The sequence below is a fragment of the Triturus cristatus genome, chromosome 10 (assembly GCF_964204655.1).
Source record: "Triturus cristatus chromosome 10, aTriCri1.1, whole genome shotgun sequence".
In the NCBI taxonomy this organism is placed as follows: Eukaryota; Metazoa; Chordata; class Amphibia; order Caudata; family Salamandridae; genus Triturus; species Triturus cristatus.
The window spans coordinates 349,489,601-349,509,705 of NC_140593.1; the positions used below are offsets into that span (position 1 = coordinate 349,489,601).

Here is a 20,105-nt window from a genome sequence, read left to right on the forward strand (position 1 = left end):
GGAGTAGGAGATGGACTGGTTGGGCAGCGGGCGAGGATGAATGCCAAGATGCCACGGCAGCTTGTCCACATCTGCTGGGCAACTAAGCTAATGCTGGTTGTGGCAGCAGGAACCAAGATGTTAACATCAAAGGACTATAATACGGTATTTAATAACCACCCCTCCAACAAGGAAATGCATTTGTCTACACGATTGTAGCAAGGGTGGCGTCATGGGACTGCCAAGGAAAAGGTCTGTGCGAGTCAGTGAAAAGACAATTTTTGAGCACCCGAGTTCAACAATCAAAAGACGCTCGAAGAAGCGGCTACAGAATATTTGAAAATGAGTAACTGAGGGGATTTTGTGGAAATTTTGAGTTCTGAAACCATAGTCGCTCCACCATCGATGATGGTCGGTGGCTATTGTAAGACGATGCTTTGAATACTAGTTAATAACTCAATCTATATGTGTGGGTATTGAGAATAAATAAGAGTAAGAATGTGAACCTTAGTGTTTGGATGTAAAGTAAGATACGTTTGTGCTACACTATTAGCCACAGAAAATATACCGATTTTCTGAAAAGATACGATCGGCCAGCCTGTGGAAACGCCATGTTTTCACTCAAGAACAGTAAAGAATCAAGTTTCACACCCGCTTTGTTTTCTTTGATTGTTTTTTGTTTACTGAGTTGCAGAATTCAAGAAGTCTAATGAAACTCAAAATCCATGCGCTCCTAGGGGAGCCCTGCCCTTCTAAAAACATTTTTAACAAACGTTTTATTTTCTGCATTCCCAAAATAGGTGTTTGTCCTCGAAAAGTATGTTTATTTCCCTCAGAACCTGGAAAACAGCGCGCTGTGTTCAAACCTTGGCAGACAACTGGCAGCGTATCTACAAAACTGTCCTAAAAATAACTAAACCTTTCGGAACCGAAACAAGATGACATTTAACAAACAACGTAACCAATCTCCAACAGTATAAAAGAAAATCCTCCCTCAGCCTTCTCGTATTGGACAATCAAGCTGAAATCCGATATTTCAGAAATCAAGACATCATATGAAGCATTATGAACTACTTTTACACTGCTCTCACTATGGGGAAGTAGCACCAAAATGGAAAACTATATATTGCTTGTATGGATCCTTTTAATTCAGTGCCACAGCCTCTCACGCGGAGATCTGATTCTGGTCTGCGTGCAAAACACGAGATCCCTGTGGCCATAGTTTGTATCCTATGCCTCTCTACGGTTGCTTCGTGTAGGAAAAACAGAGAGAGCTCTGTGATTCAATTGTGGATTGCTCACTGCGATCTGTTTGGCAGCTGTAATCAGTCTGCTTAAAATAATCAGAAAGGACTCCATTAAGGTCTTAGCACTAGTGGCGCCCTGTGCGACAATGTTTGTTGGTGCCCCCTCTCCGCAAATGACCACCTACGCTACGGATTCCCTCACTATCCCCATTTGGCAGTGCCCCCCAAGTCTCCATAACCACTGTCTCTTAGAGTTATTTAGTTTTATAGCACCACTCATAAAATTTCAAGATGTCAGCATACACTTTACATCGCACAGAGACAATCAATCATCGGTGTGTAAACCAGTGTATAGGAAATGTTACATAAGGCAGAGGCCTACAAAGAGTAAGAGTCACATTTCATCATACTGGGAGGCAGTATAGTTTAAGAGTGATTGGATTGGAAAAGCACAAATTCAGAATTTAAAATGTAACACCATTATTAGGGGTTTTCTTTAATAATAAGAATTGATTTCTACCCAAATGAACCCCTTTTGCAATATTAGAACAATGAAAGACTGGGCAAAACATATATAGCTCTCATATTTTCCTTGCTGTTTGCATGAAGCTCTTTGGTGGCAGTTATTGGCTCACTATTAGGATTTTAACTTATAAACTGAAAATAACAAAAGGATCTTTGACAAAAGCGGTAACCCATTGATTTATTTATATGATGTGCACTTTGTGATGTGAATGGGACATGTTCTTTGCAGCAGCCATATAAACCCTCTGCGCTATGATGAGTCGAATCTCTCACTAGACAAAGCTCCGGTCTCTCCAGGAAGAACATTAATCACCGGAGCTTGTCATTTTTATTGATGCATGAAAACTGCTCATTATGTACGCGGCATCAGGTGCTTATCAAAAGATGACCATGACGCTCCCACCCCGCGGTGGCACCGATCAGTGAGCCGGCCCTGCTCATGATGCTTGAAAGATGGCTCTTCTGCAGGAGATCTTCAGTGAACTGGTATGGACAGCCCTCCCAGGGTACTGCGCAATAACAATACTTGGTCCCTGTGATGACGATGTCACATCATTTTTTATGCTTCGATTAATAGCAGCTTTACACAGATACTCATAATTGTTGTATGAAATGTTTCTTCTAATGTGCCTCTAGATTGGGGCAGCCCAGTGAGTTACTGAGCATGTAACGCAGAGCAGAGGGCCAGTGGCTGTGGAATGCAGGGCACAGTTTTAGGTTAGTGATCCCAGGATGCAGCGGAGTTTGGTGGCTTAGTCTCCATATGATGCGGCACTGTGCGGCGTCTTAACCTGCCAAAGGTGCAGTCTTGTGGGTAAGTGTCCCTAGGATTCAGTGACCTATCAATCTCTGCTTCAGTGAAATGAAGTGAGTGAATGTTGCTAAGATTCAATGTAGTGTGACAGATTAGTGTCTGTAAAGAGCAGGTTGACATTGGTCACTGCTCCTTGCTTGGTTTTTTTTGACTGGACTTCAACCATACAGCTAAATTTAATAAGGCACAAAAGCAAAGGACAACACAGCAAACCTTCTGACTCTTCATTATGGGACTATGGAAAAAGTGCAAAAAGAACTGTTGATGGACAGAATGCAGAACAATGTCCTACATTCACCCCAGTACAGAGATCTGGGCCTAAATCCATCGTTTTTTTGCTCACCATGCCATTCCAGTTTGGACCCAGCCATATGCAAATCAGTATTGACCCTGTGCCCCATCCCGAACTGCCAAGCCAGGTCCTCCCTGGACTGGAAACAAGCATCCTAGGACCGGTTTCGGGGTTTCACCCCTCTTCAGCCAGGATAGCTTGATTCCAGTGGCATGGAGAGTACGGGACTCACGTCTGAGCATACCCGTCCAACTCGGGGTGACAAATGCAAAAAAAACTGTTGATGGACAGAATGCAGAACAATGTCATACATTCACCCCAGTACAGAGATCTGGGCCTAAATCCATAGTTTTTTTGCTTTGGTTGTACTATGGAAAAAGTACCTTCTGCCACTCAGTTTCTTCCCCACAATGCAAATCTTCAGGAATTATAAAACTCAATCCTGTACGCTCTCACCAACACTTCCCTGCCTTCCTGTATGCGTAATATATCTCTATTCCTACTACATTAAAATGCATCAAAACTATCATATTTGTATCCCCCTTGTATGAAAATGATGGTACCCTACACACCAGGCTTTTAGCCCGATGCTCTGTAAAGTACCCCACTGCTTCTCGAGGTCAGGCTTTCTCTACATATACAATCATAAAAAATGTGTGTTTAATTCTGTAGTCTCTGGAAGAACAAAAATCTAAAAGCAAAACATTGCAATCTAACAAAAAACATTATACTTAACCTCCTTCATGTGTTCTTCCTGATGCCCAAGTATTGAAGACCAATTCCACCCACATTCCATACTGACTCCGCCTCAAACCAGTGGCATCCAGGGTGCATCACCCACTGTCGTTTAAACTGTTTCAATGGCGCCAATCCACGTTGAAAAACGTATTGTGCCACTGCAAACCTGTGAAGTGATGCCTGCACGTAGAGTGGTGCCCGTCTTCCCCTTCATGTGGGGTATAAGCACATGCACCGGCCTTCGTTTCCATTTCCCCTTTCCATGGTACTATAACTATGCTGTGATGTCTGGATTTTTTGTTTGTACAATGCTTGCCATTTGTTTTCTTTGTCAGTATTATACATCGTGTAATGCGTCTGGTATATTTGTTTTCAAGGTTTCTGAGAGACCAAAGGCATGTATGGCAGAAGTGTGTTAAATAAACTTGAAGAGTCATCTTGGCTGTGGTGCTCTGCAGTGTATGTTATTGTATCAAAGATGCAATGTGGAGGGTCAATGTTACTGGGATGGGTGCTACTGGTTACTCACAACGTACTACGTTAGTATATCTTATGAAAGCAAAAAAGAGATGGGTGATGGATTCTGGTTGAATCTCAGCCACTGGTATTTACCCACGACGCATGCCAGTCCATCGTTATCTTGCACACCGTGCACCTCCGGCCGTAATCCACCATATGCAATCTACCTTGGTCCTGCTCTAATGGGAACATTGCAGCCCGAACTGCCAGGCCAGGTCTCCACGGAAAGGGAACACAAGCAACCCCAGACCGGTCTCGCCTATTTGGGCCTCTTCAGTAGAGTGTAGGGAGTGGGAACAACTAAGTTTATACCTAAAGAGTAATTCAATGTTTTCATCTAGTCTTCTGTTCATGCTGACACTATGTAGTGCCAAAGCTAGACCATTTGATTGCTCTGTTATTCTGGACACACAATCTAAATAACACACATTAAAAGAGGCAAAAGTACAATACAAGCACTCTTGATGCGGAAGCACACAACTTCTAACCAATCAAAAACTGTACTCAATGTATTTCCACATCTGGGTAAATTCAAAGCGCCTTTCTTAATAAAGCTTCTTAACATCTTTTGCTTTGATCACATGATGTCTCTCAACAGTTACGCTGTTCAGCCAGAACTAACGAAACCTATTGACAATTCAGAGACGTTGCACAATTTCATGGTTAAAAAGCAAAGAAGCATGAGAACTGGAGGCATTTACAGACCCTGCACAGGGTCTTTTCCTAACTTACCTCTACTTAACCCACACAATGCGTTGCAGATAATGCAAAAAGAACCAAGGAAAGGAGCAGTGACTTACGGAAGTACTTCAGCGTTTCTTCAATCTGCTCAGTAGTTAAGTCGATGTTGGCATCAGGAGAAATGAGCGGAGTCTGGAGCCAGTCATCGTGGTCATACCCGTAGATTGTGTCTGCTCTTAGCTTGTAATGTGGTAGTTGTTCCTCCAGCAGACTGATGATTTCAACTTCTGGAAGATCAGTACTATTGCACACATCTACGAACAAGGAAATTAACATTTATTCACAAGTAACTGGATGAAGCGACACAACCAGCAGAGCACGCAAAATAATTATTCTTTGTATTTACTCACACAACTAACTGCTACCTACCAACAACCATGCCTTCAACATAAAAGAAAGAAAGAGGTGGTGAACCAATAGCTCATTGTAGGAACTAATTCTAATCAATACACAAATTTAAATTAAGTAAAAAGCATATCCTAAAATTAAACTCAAGATGAGGCCAAGTGAAATAACAAGACCGGTGGGAGGTGGCAGAAAAAGCTTGGCTGTACAGTCCGTGCGGATTTAGATATTGGCTCAACTGGAATGCAAAGAAATCTATTGTACTGGTATGTGGTGTTAGATTGAGGAGAAAAAAAACATCAGAACAGTTTTTTGTCCTAATATATATTTCACATGCTGAACCTTGTGTGCATTATTTACATGGAAAAAACACACAATCTGCTTCTGTAAGCGAGTGAGAGTAGACTCAAGCTCACAAGTAGGCGGATAACGTTTTTGAAAGAAATGATTGAGGAAGGCAGGCAGTGGAGGAAAACAGACCTTTATTTAAGACCTATACTTTAGCTAACTGAGTGGCACTTTGAATTGCTATACCTACAACTCTCAATTTGTCCCACCTCAATTGTGAGATGATCAGTCAGTCCTTGCTTTTTAGCTCATCACTTTGCATTTTAGTCAAGAGCAGACTGGAAAGCTTTGTACGGCCTGGAAAGATTATCCGCTTGCAACTACGCGCTGAGAGAACATCAGATGTCCAAGAGGTTTTGGGAGGAGCCGTTTTTTTTTTTTTTTTTTTTTACCAACGTGCACAAGTGTGGGAGCTGCATCAAAGTCATCTTTGGTAACAGCTTTAGCTGTCTGCCAGGGTTTGTGTCTGCATGACACAGAACATACAACACAGTGATGGGCTGTGAGATACCTCCTTTCAGCCATTGGCTTGTTTGGATGAGTCCTGTTCAGGCATTGGCTCATTAGGTCGTGTCTAAAATGTTGGGATCAGTCCACCAAATGTTTCAGATGTACATATTTTCAGCCTCAGAGTTGCATTTGGCGTTATTAAATCAAGGTTGACCTTACATGTTTTTGTGATCTTGTCATGAATAATATGGTCTCTGGCTTGTTGCTGGGGAAGACACCATGAAGCTGGCACATTAGTCACTCTTCTCTCCTGCTCCATACTACCCTATTAGTCAGTCCCCAAAGCAGAGGGGCGCTCACCGCTGCTCCATAAGGCAGTTCCTCAGACGCTGATGTGGGCAATTACTGATGCTCCATGCTACTGTGATACATCTCCTACATTCTGCACTATGGATCCCACAGGAGACATAGAAACTGGTACTGGACCCGCAGTCTGGTACCAGAGTTGCTGCTGTGGGCATCTCCATTCACCTGTGTGTGTTCCGTCTGATGTAATGCCTGCAGCGAAGCTGCTTGAACAATTGGGCCACGTCAGGTGACTGCTTTGGCTCCCCTGCATCACCACTTTTCCACAGTTTTTCTGCTACCCACTTTGTTGCCACAGCTGCCTACTCTGGGCATCTCTTTGCACCTGTCACCAGCCAAGAAAAAATGCCAGCCAGAAAGCAGAACTGGGAAGGGCTGCTGCAGGCACTCAGCAATGCTGTGTGATCCGTCCCACTCAAACCAATATTAAAATGCCTAATAAATCATAAACCCCCCTTTAACGCTTCCTCATGGGTGCCTACGTCCGTTTGAATTTAGTTTTATTCCACACTTTATGTCTGCTGCATTATGTCTACGATCTCTAGATGATAAGAGAGTTCGATTACACTCTGCATTTAGAAAATCGTGCATACTACTGTTAAGATTAGCATTACTTTACATTTGGAGCTAGCATGTGGTGGCCCATGTGACTTGTCAACAGATTTATTTTTCACAAACTGTATGGGGTTTTTCATGGTACACGCAGCGCTTAGTGTTATAGCAGTTCTGCACTTCAATTGTGATCAAACATTTTACATATATCATGCATATTTTCTATGTACTGATCTCTGGTAGACATTCAGCTATTACATGGTTTAGTGTTCGAAACGTGTAGAACATTGCATACATTACATTACTGTCCCTAAACATAGTACACTTCAAACTCCCTCCGACCTGCCGGCAGCTATCAACATTCCGAGTCGAGACCTCAGTGAAAATGAGTTACATGGACAGTACCCTCTGAATGAATTCCGGCATGCATAGTAACTGCAATGCGGTGTAATATGATGGAGTATTCGGGGCATAATTGATTGTGTAGGGATATACATATGGCATCGGATCCATACTATTTGGGTGTTGCCTCGTCAGTTAGTATCTTACTAGTGGTCACCAAAGGTCCATACGGACCAGGGTCAATAGGTGTGATGTTCAGGTGCTCGGTGTATCTGGGGTTTTAAAGGATTCTAGTAGGGTGTCCCACTCCGTGGCAACAGGTGGGTTCAAACTGACTACTTTTCGGCTTAGAAGACATTGAGTCAGAAGTTGAATTAAACACCATCAGTGTCCTACCAAGTGCTGATAGGCTCGGTAGGCCACACCCACTAATTGGACACACTCATAAAAATGTACATAAGCAGCATCAGAAGCCTTGAGTCACTCTAGATACCATTTCCCCTATAGTTTAATTCTCTTGTAAAACACATATGTATTGAATTATCCACATGTAGGCATAGGGAGTGACAGAGCAGGACACACACACACACACAGCTATGGACAAGTGTGTGTGTAAGATTCCAAAACACATGTAAAGTTCAGCACAAGCAAAAACAGTGAAAAGGTCTCACCACATGCAATGTATAATAGCTCCAGAGGTAAGAGCTATGCATTTTCACCACAAAGAGTAACTTTGCTTCACTAGCTCTTAGTAATGGTAAGGCATGTTTCTTGTAGTTGACAAATGATTGTGGAAAAAAATAGTGCAAAATCTACATTTTCTCTTACACATGACGTGTTTTGCCATGAAGTGCAAGCTCCCCTAACACTGAAAATGGAAAACACAAGCTGTAGTGAGAGAGCACATACACAGCAGCAATCCTTCCGTCATAGCAACGGAACAGGTCTGGCACAGATGTGCTGCTCCCAAGAGCAGCCAGTGCTGCTACAACAACCATTGGCACAGACTTTTGGTGCTATGTCTCTTCTAGATCTTCTCCATTTCGGTGCCTCATATGGCTCTGCCCATCTAAATTACCAGTTTATGGAATAAGCATCAGAGACTGGGAAAGTTCAGGTTGCACAGATACATGACAATAGTCTACGTGAACGTGTGACTACTCCTGGTTGCAAGCTTTAAAACATTAAAGATGGATAAAATGGCTTTGACAAACTTTCATGGATCTAAAGATGCAAGTAGGAATGTGATCACCAACAGTGAACTGGCCCAAAGCCTTCAGGTGACTCGCCCTAAAGCCTTCAGTATGTGCAGCCACCACACCATAAGCTATATCTAGTTAATGGTCTATCCGCCCAAACAAAACTACAGGCGCCCTAATGGAAAGCAATGTGCCTCGATATTTTACTCCTGGCACTGGACACTGCATACAAAACAGGCTTGGCCACCAGTGCAATACAGGTGTTAGAGCACCACAGTCACTGCTCACCACAAAAAGTGAGAGGGAGTGTGCGTTGCATCTGACAAGAAAAAACAGACTCTTCTCACAGTCTTCCGTCCACATGCATCTCAGTATTCACTGTGGAAGTAGATTTCTTTTCCGCCTTTGCATAATTTACCAACATTAGAAGGCAAAAACAAAGGAGAGGCTTAAAATCCCTAATTAAACTCACTGACGTGAACAGACAAAACAAGTATAACACAACAAGCATTAAAAAGGACTCAGTTCTAAGCCATAAAATGAGGTACATCAAGTATTTTTCATCTTCCTTAGTTAATTTCTCCGTATTGTCCTTTCCTATATTCGTCTCTCTCTTTCTTCATTTTCCCTTTCCTGTTTCTTCACCGTGCTCTTACTTCTGCCTCTTCTCTCAATCCCTACTTCTTTTGTTCCTCAATCGCAATGCCTTTCTCTTTTTGTTTTTCTTCTATGCCCTCACATTATTTTCCTTTTCCTTCACAGTTTCCCAATCTTTCCTCATCCCTCTTATATCATCCTTCTCCTCTTCCAACCCCTGTCACTGACTATCTGTGAAGACTGACTGCATCACCCATAAAGCCATACACACTTCCACCCCTCGCTTCCTGGCCAACCAACTCAAAATATCAGGTGGCTCCAGACCTCCACGCAATGCTGAAAATGTATTGCTCGAACCTCCAAATTTCTAAAGTGAAAGACTTATTGTGCAATCCTTCTCAGGTAATGCAACTAGAATTTGGAATTCGCTACCTCCAATACTTCAGACCACCGCCTCTTTCCGGACTTTCAAAACGGATCTTTAAACTCTTCTCTTCTATGCTTAATCCTTCTCATCCCAGTTCATGAACCTGACAGGCGTACGATTGACCAGGAGTCCCCTGAAAATAGCAGAGGGGCGCCATTAGTCGCACCACAGGCACGAGCGAAGTGGGATTCCCTCATCGGTGTTGCCATCAAAGGGAGTTCCTTCTGACGTCATCTGGGGGCGCCGCCTGGGAGGACACAATATAAGGCATCATGAGGCAAGGAGTTGGCCTCTTTTCCCTCCACTGCAAACCGGATTACATCCTAATGTATTTTCAAGAGGTTCCAGAAAGGTAAGCTCGGAAGACATAGGGACGCTGTGGAGGGGACTACCAATGGCGTAGCCATGGGTGTGGTGATGGCAATTAGAGCGGAATAGCTTTGTTCTTCGTGGCAAACTACAATTGTTCGATTTTCTTTTTCTCTTATCATGTTGCCCGCGCTGAGATGGCGACAGCACGAGCCAGAGAAGTCGACCTGCCCTTCCGGATGTTAGTTGTCCAGCCAGCAACAGGTAACACAGTGACGAAGTCTACAAAAACATCATGGGCAACAAGCCTAGTGTAGGGCTGCGGGGTCACCTATGTCGCTGCCGGGAAGTGCAGCTCTGGCGGTTGCGTGTGAATTTTTGTTTGCTGCTGAGCAGTGAGCCACTGAGGTGCCCTGTGAGCCTTGAAAGTGATGGTTAGCCAGCTCTAATCTTAGCTTGGTATAACTGTGCCATCTATGCGTGTCACGCAGTCAGACGGGTAATTTTTATGCCATTCGCAATGGTAGTCCGATCTCAAGTCGCCATTTTATGCAGTTCACTGTAAAACAGATCTTCACAGGCATCTACAGGATATCTGGGCTGAACCGAATTGTCCTGACGGGTATCGGGAGGACGCTTGTGGGCATACCACCCTGAATGCACCCGATCTCATCCAATCTCGGAAGCTAAGCAGGGTCTGGTTGGTACTTGGGTAGGATACCGCCTAAGAACCATGCTTTGAAAAAAAGGGGGTGGGGTCATTTATTTACAAAATTATTCCCTGCAATCGCTAAATGCAGCAACAATTCGTACCATTTACCTCTTTGAAGCAACCAATGCTATGTCTGAGCAAAATGTGCCGTGTCTCAGGTGGGTTCCAAATTAAAGACATTACCATTGTCGATGGCGAGCTATTTAAACATGCCAGTGCTCCAGTTATTAAAAAAACAAAAAAACGCTTTGGCCATCTTTTCAAATCTTGATTAGTCAACACGTTTTTCATCACCTTGGGATGAACGCTGAGGTAAGCTGCTTCATTTATAGATGGGATAAACCTAGTAAATTTATCATGCATCACGGCGGCCTATTACACTATTGCTGAGTAATGTTAAGCAGCGTTAAAGAGGACTTCCAAGTAATTATCATGCTACTTAAGGGATCTGTGTGGTCTCATGCTGCCCCTCACATATATATCTATGAGCATTCATTAAGTCCTAATTAAAAGTTTCTTTGAAGAGGCAATAGAATTGCACTATATAGACCGAGTCTGAGTGGTGCGTAAAGTCAATATTTAGTCCTTCGCATAGCGTTTACTAATAGTTCTAGGTATGTTTCTAACCACTAAGGGAATTGAAGGACAGTAAGTACCTTTACACGATCATACAATGCAGCTGCGCCTCATACACCAGGTCTTTGGAATCTTGAGTTTGAACACACGAGCCTGCCTCGCAGCACTACAGCGAACACCATGCGCCCCACTGAGGGAAGGCACCCCAACCATAGAAGCTAGACTTTGCATCAAGAACCACATATCTATGCTGTGTGATTTTTTTTAATTAAATGTCCTCTAAAGATATAGAACGTGCATATTCAGAGTACAGGAAAATCTAACTGCGCAGTAAATGGTTTTAAAAATAAATATTATTTTGTCAGACAAAGTCGCGGGGGAGGGGAGCGATTTGAAGGAGCATACATCGAACCCTCTGAGCCCCTCCAAAGCACGCGGAATTCATTAGAAGAGGTTTGCCTATTAAACGGAAAATAAACCACGCGTACACTGCCGAGTCTTTGTGAGGCACACTTAGAAATACTTGTGGTTACTGTCAGGGTGGAAACCTGCGCAGGAAAACTTACTCCTTCGAATGTCAGCGATCTCTGGGCTTTCCCCGAGCTTAGAAGGAATGAAGACAACATGAAAAGTTGGTTCTCATAGCGTGTAATATCTGCTCCCAATACTTTATTTTGTATTTTATCCGCCTTAATTTTACCCGAGACTCCTCATCAATTAGTTTCAACTTTTAAATCATTTTGTGCAAGGTTTGCAATTAAAAGCAGCAACGATTTCTACGTTGATCATTCGGACTGTTAAATCCATCATAGAAAACAGTTTGGGCCTAGTGGGACGACAGACGCCACACTGATGCTGCAAGCTATCAAATAGCTACGGACTAGGCATTGGGCGAAATTAAATGACTGCAATTTAATTTCCCTTTCGAAAATGGGGGTTTCAGATCCACATAAAAACGCGTTCCAGTGGCCTACGTGTTTAGTGCCGCTTGTTAACTTAAACTCCAAACTTAGGTGGTCAATCCCCCCCAAAAGGGGGGTGGGGGGGGGGGGGGGTGGTAAAAGCATTGTACATATTTTATTGTATGGCTATTAAAAATTCGGTTTAAAGAAAAAAAAACACCCAACCCAATGGAAAACAATGCTGATCTCTTTAGAATAATTAACGATGTAGCACAATTAACTTCAGCGCCTCACACGCAAACAGAACGTTAACCATGCCGTGGTAAGGCATTCAGCGCCTCACACGCAAACAGAACGTTAACCATGCCGTGGTAAGGCATTCAGCGCCTCACACGCAAACAGAACGTTAACCATGCCGTGGTAAGGCATTCAGCGCCTCACACGCAAACAGAACGTTAACCAAGCCGTGGTAAGGCATTCAGCGCCTCACACGCAAACAGAACGTTAACCATGCCGTGGTAAGGCATTCAGCGCCTCACACGCAAACAGAACGTTAACCATGCCGTGGTAAGGCATTCAGCGCCTCACACGCAAACAGAACGTTAACCATGCCGTGGTAAGGTATTCAGCGCCTCACACGCAAACAGAACGTTAACCATGCCGAGGCATGATAGGCAGTTGAGGTTTTGACTTATGTGAAGTGAGTGCAGAGGGTTATTATGCCTGCTGCAAAGAACCTGTACCAGGTAGATTATAGAGATCATATCATGTAAACAGATCAGCAGGTTACTGCTTTCAAAAGAGACCTTGTTTTTTTACTTGCAATGTATAACTTAAAGTCTGAATAATGAACAGTGAGCTATTAACTTTCATCAAAGAGCTGCCTACACACTGCAAAGTATTCATTATTAGAACATTGATTAACGTCGCAAAGTGTTCCTTTGGCTAGAAATTGATTCTTAATATTAAAGAAAACTCCCAACTATGTTGTTTCTTTTTCGACTCTGCGTTTGTGCTTCTCCACACCAAGCATTCTTTTTTTTTTTTTTTGGAAAAACCTTTATTGACTATCCTGCCTACCAGTATGGGTGACATGTGACTCCTACACTTTTAGTCCTTTGACTTATGTAACATTTCCTATATACTTATTTACACATGTATGATTTATTGTCTCTGTGTAATGTGTGTGTGAGATGCAAAGTGCTCTGACACCCTACACTGGTAAGAGTGGCGTTATATAACAAATTCAGTGCATCTGAGAGAGAGTGGTTATGGAGACTGGGTCACTGTTAAAGGGTGCTAGTGAGAGAATCCGTGGTGGAGGTGGTCATGGGGGGGGGGGGGGGGGGCAACAAACATTCTCGCACAGGGCGCCACCAGCGCTAAAGCCGGCCCTGGGTGGGGGAGTTAAGCAGGCTATGACTATATCAGCCCAAGTGTGTCCTGGCGAATCTCAGGCTGCCATACTCTAACCAGAGAGGTAGCAAGGATAGTGCAATTTATAGCGATGAGTTATGTTATGCGGCTTTCTGGATCACACTATCATCCTTGAAGGTGCCCTGGCGCAGCTCTCATGAGCCGGTTTGCCTATAAACACCCATCCATAATAAGAGCATGCGAAACACACATGAATTTCCACGACGAAGTAGTCCACACTCTGATCCAAAGAATGGTATACCCATTTGCATAGAAATAATGTCTACAGTCCCTAGGATGGGTCTCTTATGGGTGTCAGTCACCCCCAAGAAAAGAATAGGTATGGAGACACGTTTTTTTTAGCATCAGATCCCAGAAGTGACTCGGCCTCCCAAGATTGCGGTGGGACAGCCAAAAGGGCACCCCGCCAGTAAGAGAAACCGGAGAGTACTTAATTTGCATCAGAAGTCATGGGGATCTTGCTAGCGCTCAATTTTGGGGCCCGGGGGACATAAAGGGGTATGGTATGGTCATGAACTGGAAGCAGCACTTGAGCTTCCGAGTGAACCTTAGAGGCTCAGGACTTACCCCTTTTACATCAGAGGCCTGGTTTTGGTCAGGGAGGTGACATTGTGAGTGCATCAATTCTCAGTACAGGAGGTAGATGCCTGCGGCCACAAGGGGTTGTTGGCTGAGGGCCTCAGTCTATGCACCTCTAGGTAGTATATGCTGGTTCCATTTGGGTACCGTTCAACTTCCTCGATGACCCCCCGGCAAGAGGCCGCCAATTTCTACAATATAAATTTTAAATTTTGCTATATAGGTTTTTGAAGCATCCCACCTCTGACGAGGGGTGGACACGGGTCCCTCAGTCCAGATACTGGGCCTGGGAAAGGGAGGCAATGCGATTTAGGTCCTCACCCCAGCTACAGGTGGTATTCCCAGGTAAGGAAGGTTCGGAGCAGGTGTTGCCAAGCCATACCAGAGAGCTGCAATGCGTGTACAGGCTGCAGTTTTCTCACATGATACAGGCATGTGACTGTTCTTAATGGGTGTTGTGTAAGCTCGGTTCCAAGTAAGTCAGTTTGCCCAACTTTTGGGTGTCTTCCAAGTTGTTCCTGCATTAACGTCCATCTTGCAGATGTTTGGTTATTAAGGCAGAGCCTCCTTTCTCTAGAAATTAGAAAGCGCAGGTTCGCCACCCTTTAAACTGTAATCATGCTGGTCCACATCTGGCCTATAGAAGGTATGCAGACGCCAGGGCAGGGGTAGAATCCAGTTTCCCCCTGGTTGTGCTCCACTGAGGTTCTACGGTAACTTGTAGGACTGTATGGCTAGAGTGGGAACCAGTAGGGGCCAAGGGTTGTTGGGAGGTAGAACGTATCGAGGCGCTAAATGAATGTAGTGAGACAACCCCTGGCATGTAATTTTGGATTACTGTTCTTGCCTGGGTCATTTTTGATAACTGATGCATGCCACAAGGGCAGCATCATTTAGGATTATTCTGAATTCATAGTTCAAGAGACAATTTTGGCGACCTACCGTTCTAAATGTGGAATGCACTTACTGTGACCATCAGCCAAGGAATTAGCGCAGGGTTCACAGAGGCTGGACAAATCCGCCAGTGGCGGGATCTACTTGTGTGGTTTGGTCACCCGGATAGGCTATGAAGATGGCAGAAGCCCTCTGTAGAATGCATGCTTCCCAGGACAAAAGGAATGAGCATGGGTACTTTTACGTTAGCCTCCTGCTTGGGAGGAAGCTGAGATCTGTTGGAATAGTTCCAGTACCGGTGAGTGAGCCCTACATCTAGTGTGGTATGTTGCCTGACAGTGCGGTAGGTATAGCTATAGCTGTTAAGGTTCTTGTGTAGCCATCCAGCTTCAAGGACTCATCTGGTAAGTTGGCGGAGTGGCACATCCGGAAGCACCCAAAGAAGTGTGGTCCTGGGGATGGAGTGCGCTCCCATTGGGAGGTGGTGTATTTAGGGGCTAAAAGCTCTGCAATCATCGTGTGCACAATCATGGGGGGACCTTTAGCGGTAGCTGGGGGGAGGGCGAGTTCGCCAGTGATCTCTTCACCCTGTGGCGCAATTTATTGCAGCAGAAAAGGGGGTCTACCCCAAATGTGGACTGAATTTCTGAACTTTTCCCGTGGAGGGGTGATGATTTGTGTGGGCACTGGGCAGGCAGGAAGGGGGGCTGACCTGCTGGTGGTCCTGGACCTATTTGCTCTACCCTGGGATGCCTGGAGTTGATTAATTTGGGGGATTTGCCAGGTAACAGGTACCCTGGCAGGGACAGAGCGCTATGCGGTTCCCTGGTGTATGCGTTGGTATGGAATGGCGGGTATTGCCTGCCCATCCCTCTGAGTGAGGAGGGGAAGTGCCTACTAAGGTATGGATGCCCTTGGTGGAGGGAGTGGGCGAGGGATAAGGAAAGGAGCCTTCTGCCACTTTCCATCCTGAATTGTTCAGCTGTGAATGAAGGTGGAGACACCTCTGTATCTTTGGATGGTTTTGCTGACCTGATGTCATACATTCTCCTAACGATAATGTATGTCTTTGCTGATCTTATGTCCTGTATTCTCATAACAATGTGTACTTAAGTCCTGTATTTGCATAACAATGTGCTTAATTGTGGCTATAGTTTCTCAGTGATGCTATGTGAATAAAAGGCTACGCCCTTTGTTAAACCACAGTAATGGTTTTGTCTCTCTCCTTGGGAGTTGCAGTAAGGGGGTAGCGAGTTGCACATGTGAGCGCACTAACTCACGAGAGCTCAATTTTGTAAATATGTATTCTGTACTTGTATTACCATATTCACACCATCTTTTCGTATTTTATAAGCTTTAATGTATGTGTAACTTGTTAATTTGCAACTTATCTCATTTGCAATTTACCCTATTCGCGCCACCTTTTCGCCTTTTATAATATTGAATGTATTAGTCACTTGTTAAGCTGTAACTTTCGCCAGGAGTACCTATAAATCGTTTACCTACTTCTATGCTACTCGCATTCCTTATGTCATTGACTTCGCTCTGATGACACCTCTGGGTAAAGTTCGCGCTATATAAAAACACAAATAAATAAGTAAACTGTCCGCCTTTCTCAGCCCTGGGAGAATCTAACTTTAAGTAATGCCCCCACCACAAACATTTACTTAGAAGGAGACGCCTCTAGTGTTTCAGACTGGTACTACAATCAAAATGGGCAAAGAGAAGCTGCACCAACAAGAAAGCATAACAAATAAAGACCGAGTAGTGTAGCGCTGCGGCATGCCACGAGCCGCAGGGGCTGCATTTACAAGGTGAATATCCAATCACTGCTACTCTCACAACCCGGGAGCCACGCCTCCACCAGGCCTCTGTCTTGGCCCACAGTAGCCGGCAGTGCCCAGCACTGTCGTTAGAACCGATACAGTCCGCCTGCAGCAGGAAGCGTTAAGCTACAGAAACGCGTGCTTAATTGAAATCCAGTGTTCGTTGGGTAAAACGAGCAGGCAAACTATGGATAAGGCCAAGGGCATATTTCGTTTACATTTTATATAAAAAGCAAGTGGAAGCAGATCCACAGACGATAAAAACACGCTATAAGTAGTAGGAAGGGCTGAGCGCTCGTCCTGCCGGGTCAGGAGCCCGGCTAATGGCCGATATCGTCACTGCACGTAACCGGGAAAGGAAGGACCCGGTCCACGGACATTCGAGGTCACACACAACATGGGTTTCCATGGAACGTTTCACTCACTCATGTTCGCGCGCCTCGGTTCCCTTCTCCAATGGTCACATTCTCCGAGCCGTCTGGGGCTTGCGGCGTCTGTCCTGCAGCCGGCACGAACACATGGCCGCGCTGGGCAGAGCTCCGAGGGCGGCTGCAGCTCCAAGCTTTGAATTTCCGGACTAAACATAGACTGAATCAAGCCCGATCTGCCGAGGGACCATTTCGGTTCGCCTAAATATGGCTGCCCTTTAAAGCGGTACCAGCCCGGCACGCGGGCAGCGGAGGCAACATTTGAACCTCAGAAGATGCCCCTTTACCAATTCATTAAAAGGAAAGGTTGTGGGGACTTTAAAGGATGTTCTTTGGACAATTGTAAGATTTCTTTAAAATACTGGATGTCGAATAACAACTCTGGGCATATTCCAGTAACCAGGGCCAGCTTTTGGCATGGGCTAACTGGGCGCAGGCCCAGGGCGCCACTCTCCTGAGAGGCTCCTGGAGCGGTGTAATTTAGGGTAATGCAAACGGCAGCGCCCTGTCATCTTTCTCCAGCCTTGTCCGCGCTCCTGAGTGCTCGTTTCTGTCAGATTTGACAGTTTAAAGTGGTCTTTCATTATCATACCACATAGGTGATGTTTTTCACCCTATTAGAGACATTCTTTGACCCGCCTTCACCTTTCCACCCTGCCTTCAACTCACCTTCTCTCCCCCCGCCGACACACACCAACAACACCCTCATCAGTGTGAGGCTGTTACGCTATGGGCGTTTTTTAAGTGCAATGGAGGAGGTAGGGAGATGTTTATATTCAGGGACCATTCACAGCTCAGCCAGGGACAGACCAGAAAACACAAAAGGGGCCTCCTGCCTCCTCATTGTATTAACTAGCATCAGCAAGGGTGCCAAACTTCTCTCCGCCCAGGGCGCTATCTTAGCGAGTAACCAGTAAGTGACTTGAGAAAAACTAGAAAATCTGATGCACCTTTGCAGCAGGGTTCTCAAGATTTCGAGAGTTCTCACCCCAAGAACTTTCTTTTACTACCAACTCCATGTAATTATGCGCTTTAAACAATTCCTGGACCAATATTGCATGAAACTGGATATACATACAACAGAAATACACGTCCACTGAGGTTAAGAGTCTTGGCTCGTAAGAGTCATCAACAAGGCAACACTGTTTGCCTCATATGTGACACATGCAAGCTGCAGAACGTTTGGCCTAAAGGAGATGAAAATAAAATAATGAAAACCATGCCCAAAATAATGCAGCCACTAATACACTCATTACCCCTACAATTTGCAAAATGTATGCAGGTTACCACAAAAAAATCTTCCCTACCAGCCCCAGCTCTTTAAATCATTAGCCCACTAGCCTCTTTATTCCATTGATTTTTTCTTATTGCTGAAAAAACCTTCATAATTTTATTGCCAATATGAGCACCCAAAAAGTATTTAAAAAAGTGAAAGCTGAGCAAGAAAAATAATGAAGTAACCCTCGCCCCAAAATTTGCCTCCCTACTATAAACATGCTCTTATCAGAGAAGCTCTCTTTTCTATGTTTACTCCCACTGCAGCTATACCAAGACTAACCACAGACTGTCCTGTAGGACCTACCCAATGGCGGTTAATCACTGATGTATAAGTGGTGTTTCAATTATCCAAACAATCCTTTGAATCCATAAAATACCTTTTGACAACTTTCATCCGGAACAACAAAATGAAAAGCTGAGCAATCAAGTGTCCGCTTGCCTTCATGGCAAAAACGTGATGCCGGCCTTCTTAAGTTCAAAATGAAGTTTATTGAGAGAGGTCAGAATAACAATATAAAAGATAATAAAAAACAACAAAGCATTTCATACATGAGGAGAAAATTCAGAAACAAAATATTATGAGTGTAAAACATGGTAGTACATCTTAAAGAAGAGAAAAGAAGTCAAGGGTGTGCAAGGTAATCAATGCAAAGAAAACAATTATTATTTATATACAAATGATAATACAAACTATATAATAACTAATTGCTATAACAATAACTTGAGGAAAGTCAAGGAGGTTTAGGGACTTCTTGCTAGATTGGATAGAGAGAGAAAGAACGTTTAGCACTAGCATCAAGAAACAATGTAATGGGTAACCATCATTTTAGACGTTTCGTTGCCATGTTAATGGGATATACAAAAGTGGTAGATATCTAATCTATGGTTATAGCACACAGCGTACCACCAAGTCTGATATGACAATTTGGAAAAATATTTCCAATTTTTGGTTATTTGCTGGAAAGCCACCGCTATCAACAAATCTATGATGTTTGTAATAGAGTTGAATTTCGCCCAAATAGGGGACAAGTTCCTTAAAAAAATAAGAGAAATAGAGAAAGGATAATTGGAACCAAAAATTAAATTGATTTGGGTCCAGACCTTACCCCAAAAAGTATGAACAAGCGGACATGTAAATAATAGGTTATGTAAGTCTGCGTGAGGGCAAAGACGCGTCCAACAAGTACCTGGGAGTGCAGTTTATCTTGTATCTACAGAGAAATCGGAGAAAGTAAAAGTCTGTTATAAACAAAAAAAAGTGTCTGAGTGGTGTTAGCTGCTCTAGAAGACTTTCTAATTTTAGTCCATATCTTATTCCATAATGCCGTGGGCCAGCAAACCTCTAAATCGTGTTCCCACGATAATTCCACCATAGTTTTTTCTCGAGGTATGGCTGGAGTTTATAGGTAGTCGTAAATAACAGAAGCTTTGGGATCAAGACGTAAGAGAGTATGTACATTTTTGTACATGAGGAAGATGCAGGAGCATTGAAAGAGTCTAATAATGTGTATTTATCATAAGCGTCTAAAATGGCCTGTTTCAACAGGATATATTTAGGGAGATAAGATTTGGGTAAATCAAAAAGTCTACTAGCTTGCGAAAAAGGCATGATCTCATTTTCTATGTATAATTGATGTATCCATATTAGACCTTTGTTCCTCCAAGGTTTCCAATATAAGGGTT

The 20,105-nt window shown here is 43.9% G+C and overlaps 1 protein-coding gene across 7 annotated transcripts in view; it reads right to left on the minus strand.

The window, feature by feature from the left end:
* TRAK1 (trafficking kinesin protein 1) overlaps window positions 1–20,105 on the minus strand; it is a 561,749-nt gene that overhangs the window by 268,362 nt on the left and 273,282 nt on the right. For 4 of the 7 annotated variants that reach the window (XM_085631561.1, XM_085631564.1, XM_085631563.1 and 1 more), the window contains exon 4: window positions 4,915–5,109. Coding sequence is in view for 3 of the 7 variants with exons in the window: in XM_085631565.1 (XP_085487691.1) it covers window positions 4,915–5,109; window positions 17,142–17,145 (199 nt within the window). In the remaining 4 variants the exon portion in view is untranslated. Of the gene's footprint in view, window positions 1–4,914; window positions 5,110–17,141; window positions 17,280–20,105 lie in introns of those variants that run through there. The other 3 variants (XM_085631559.1, XM_085631557.1, XM_085631565.1) reach the window with 2 other exon arrangements.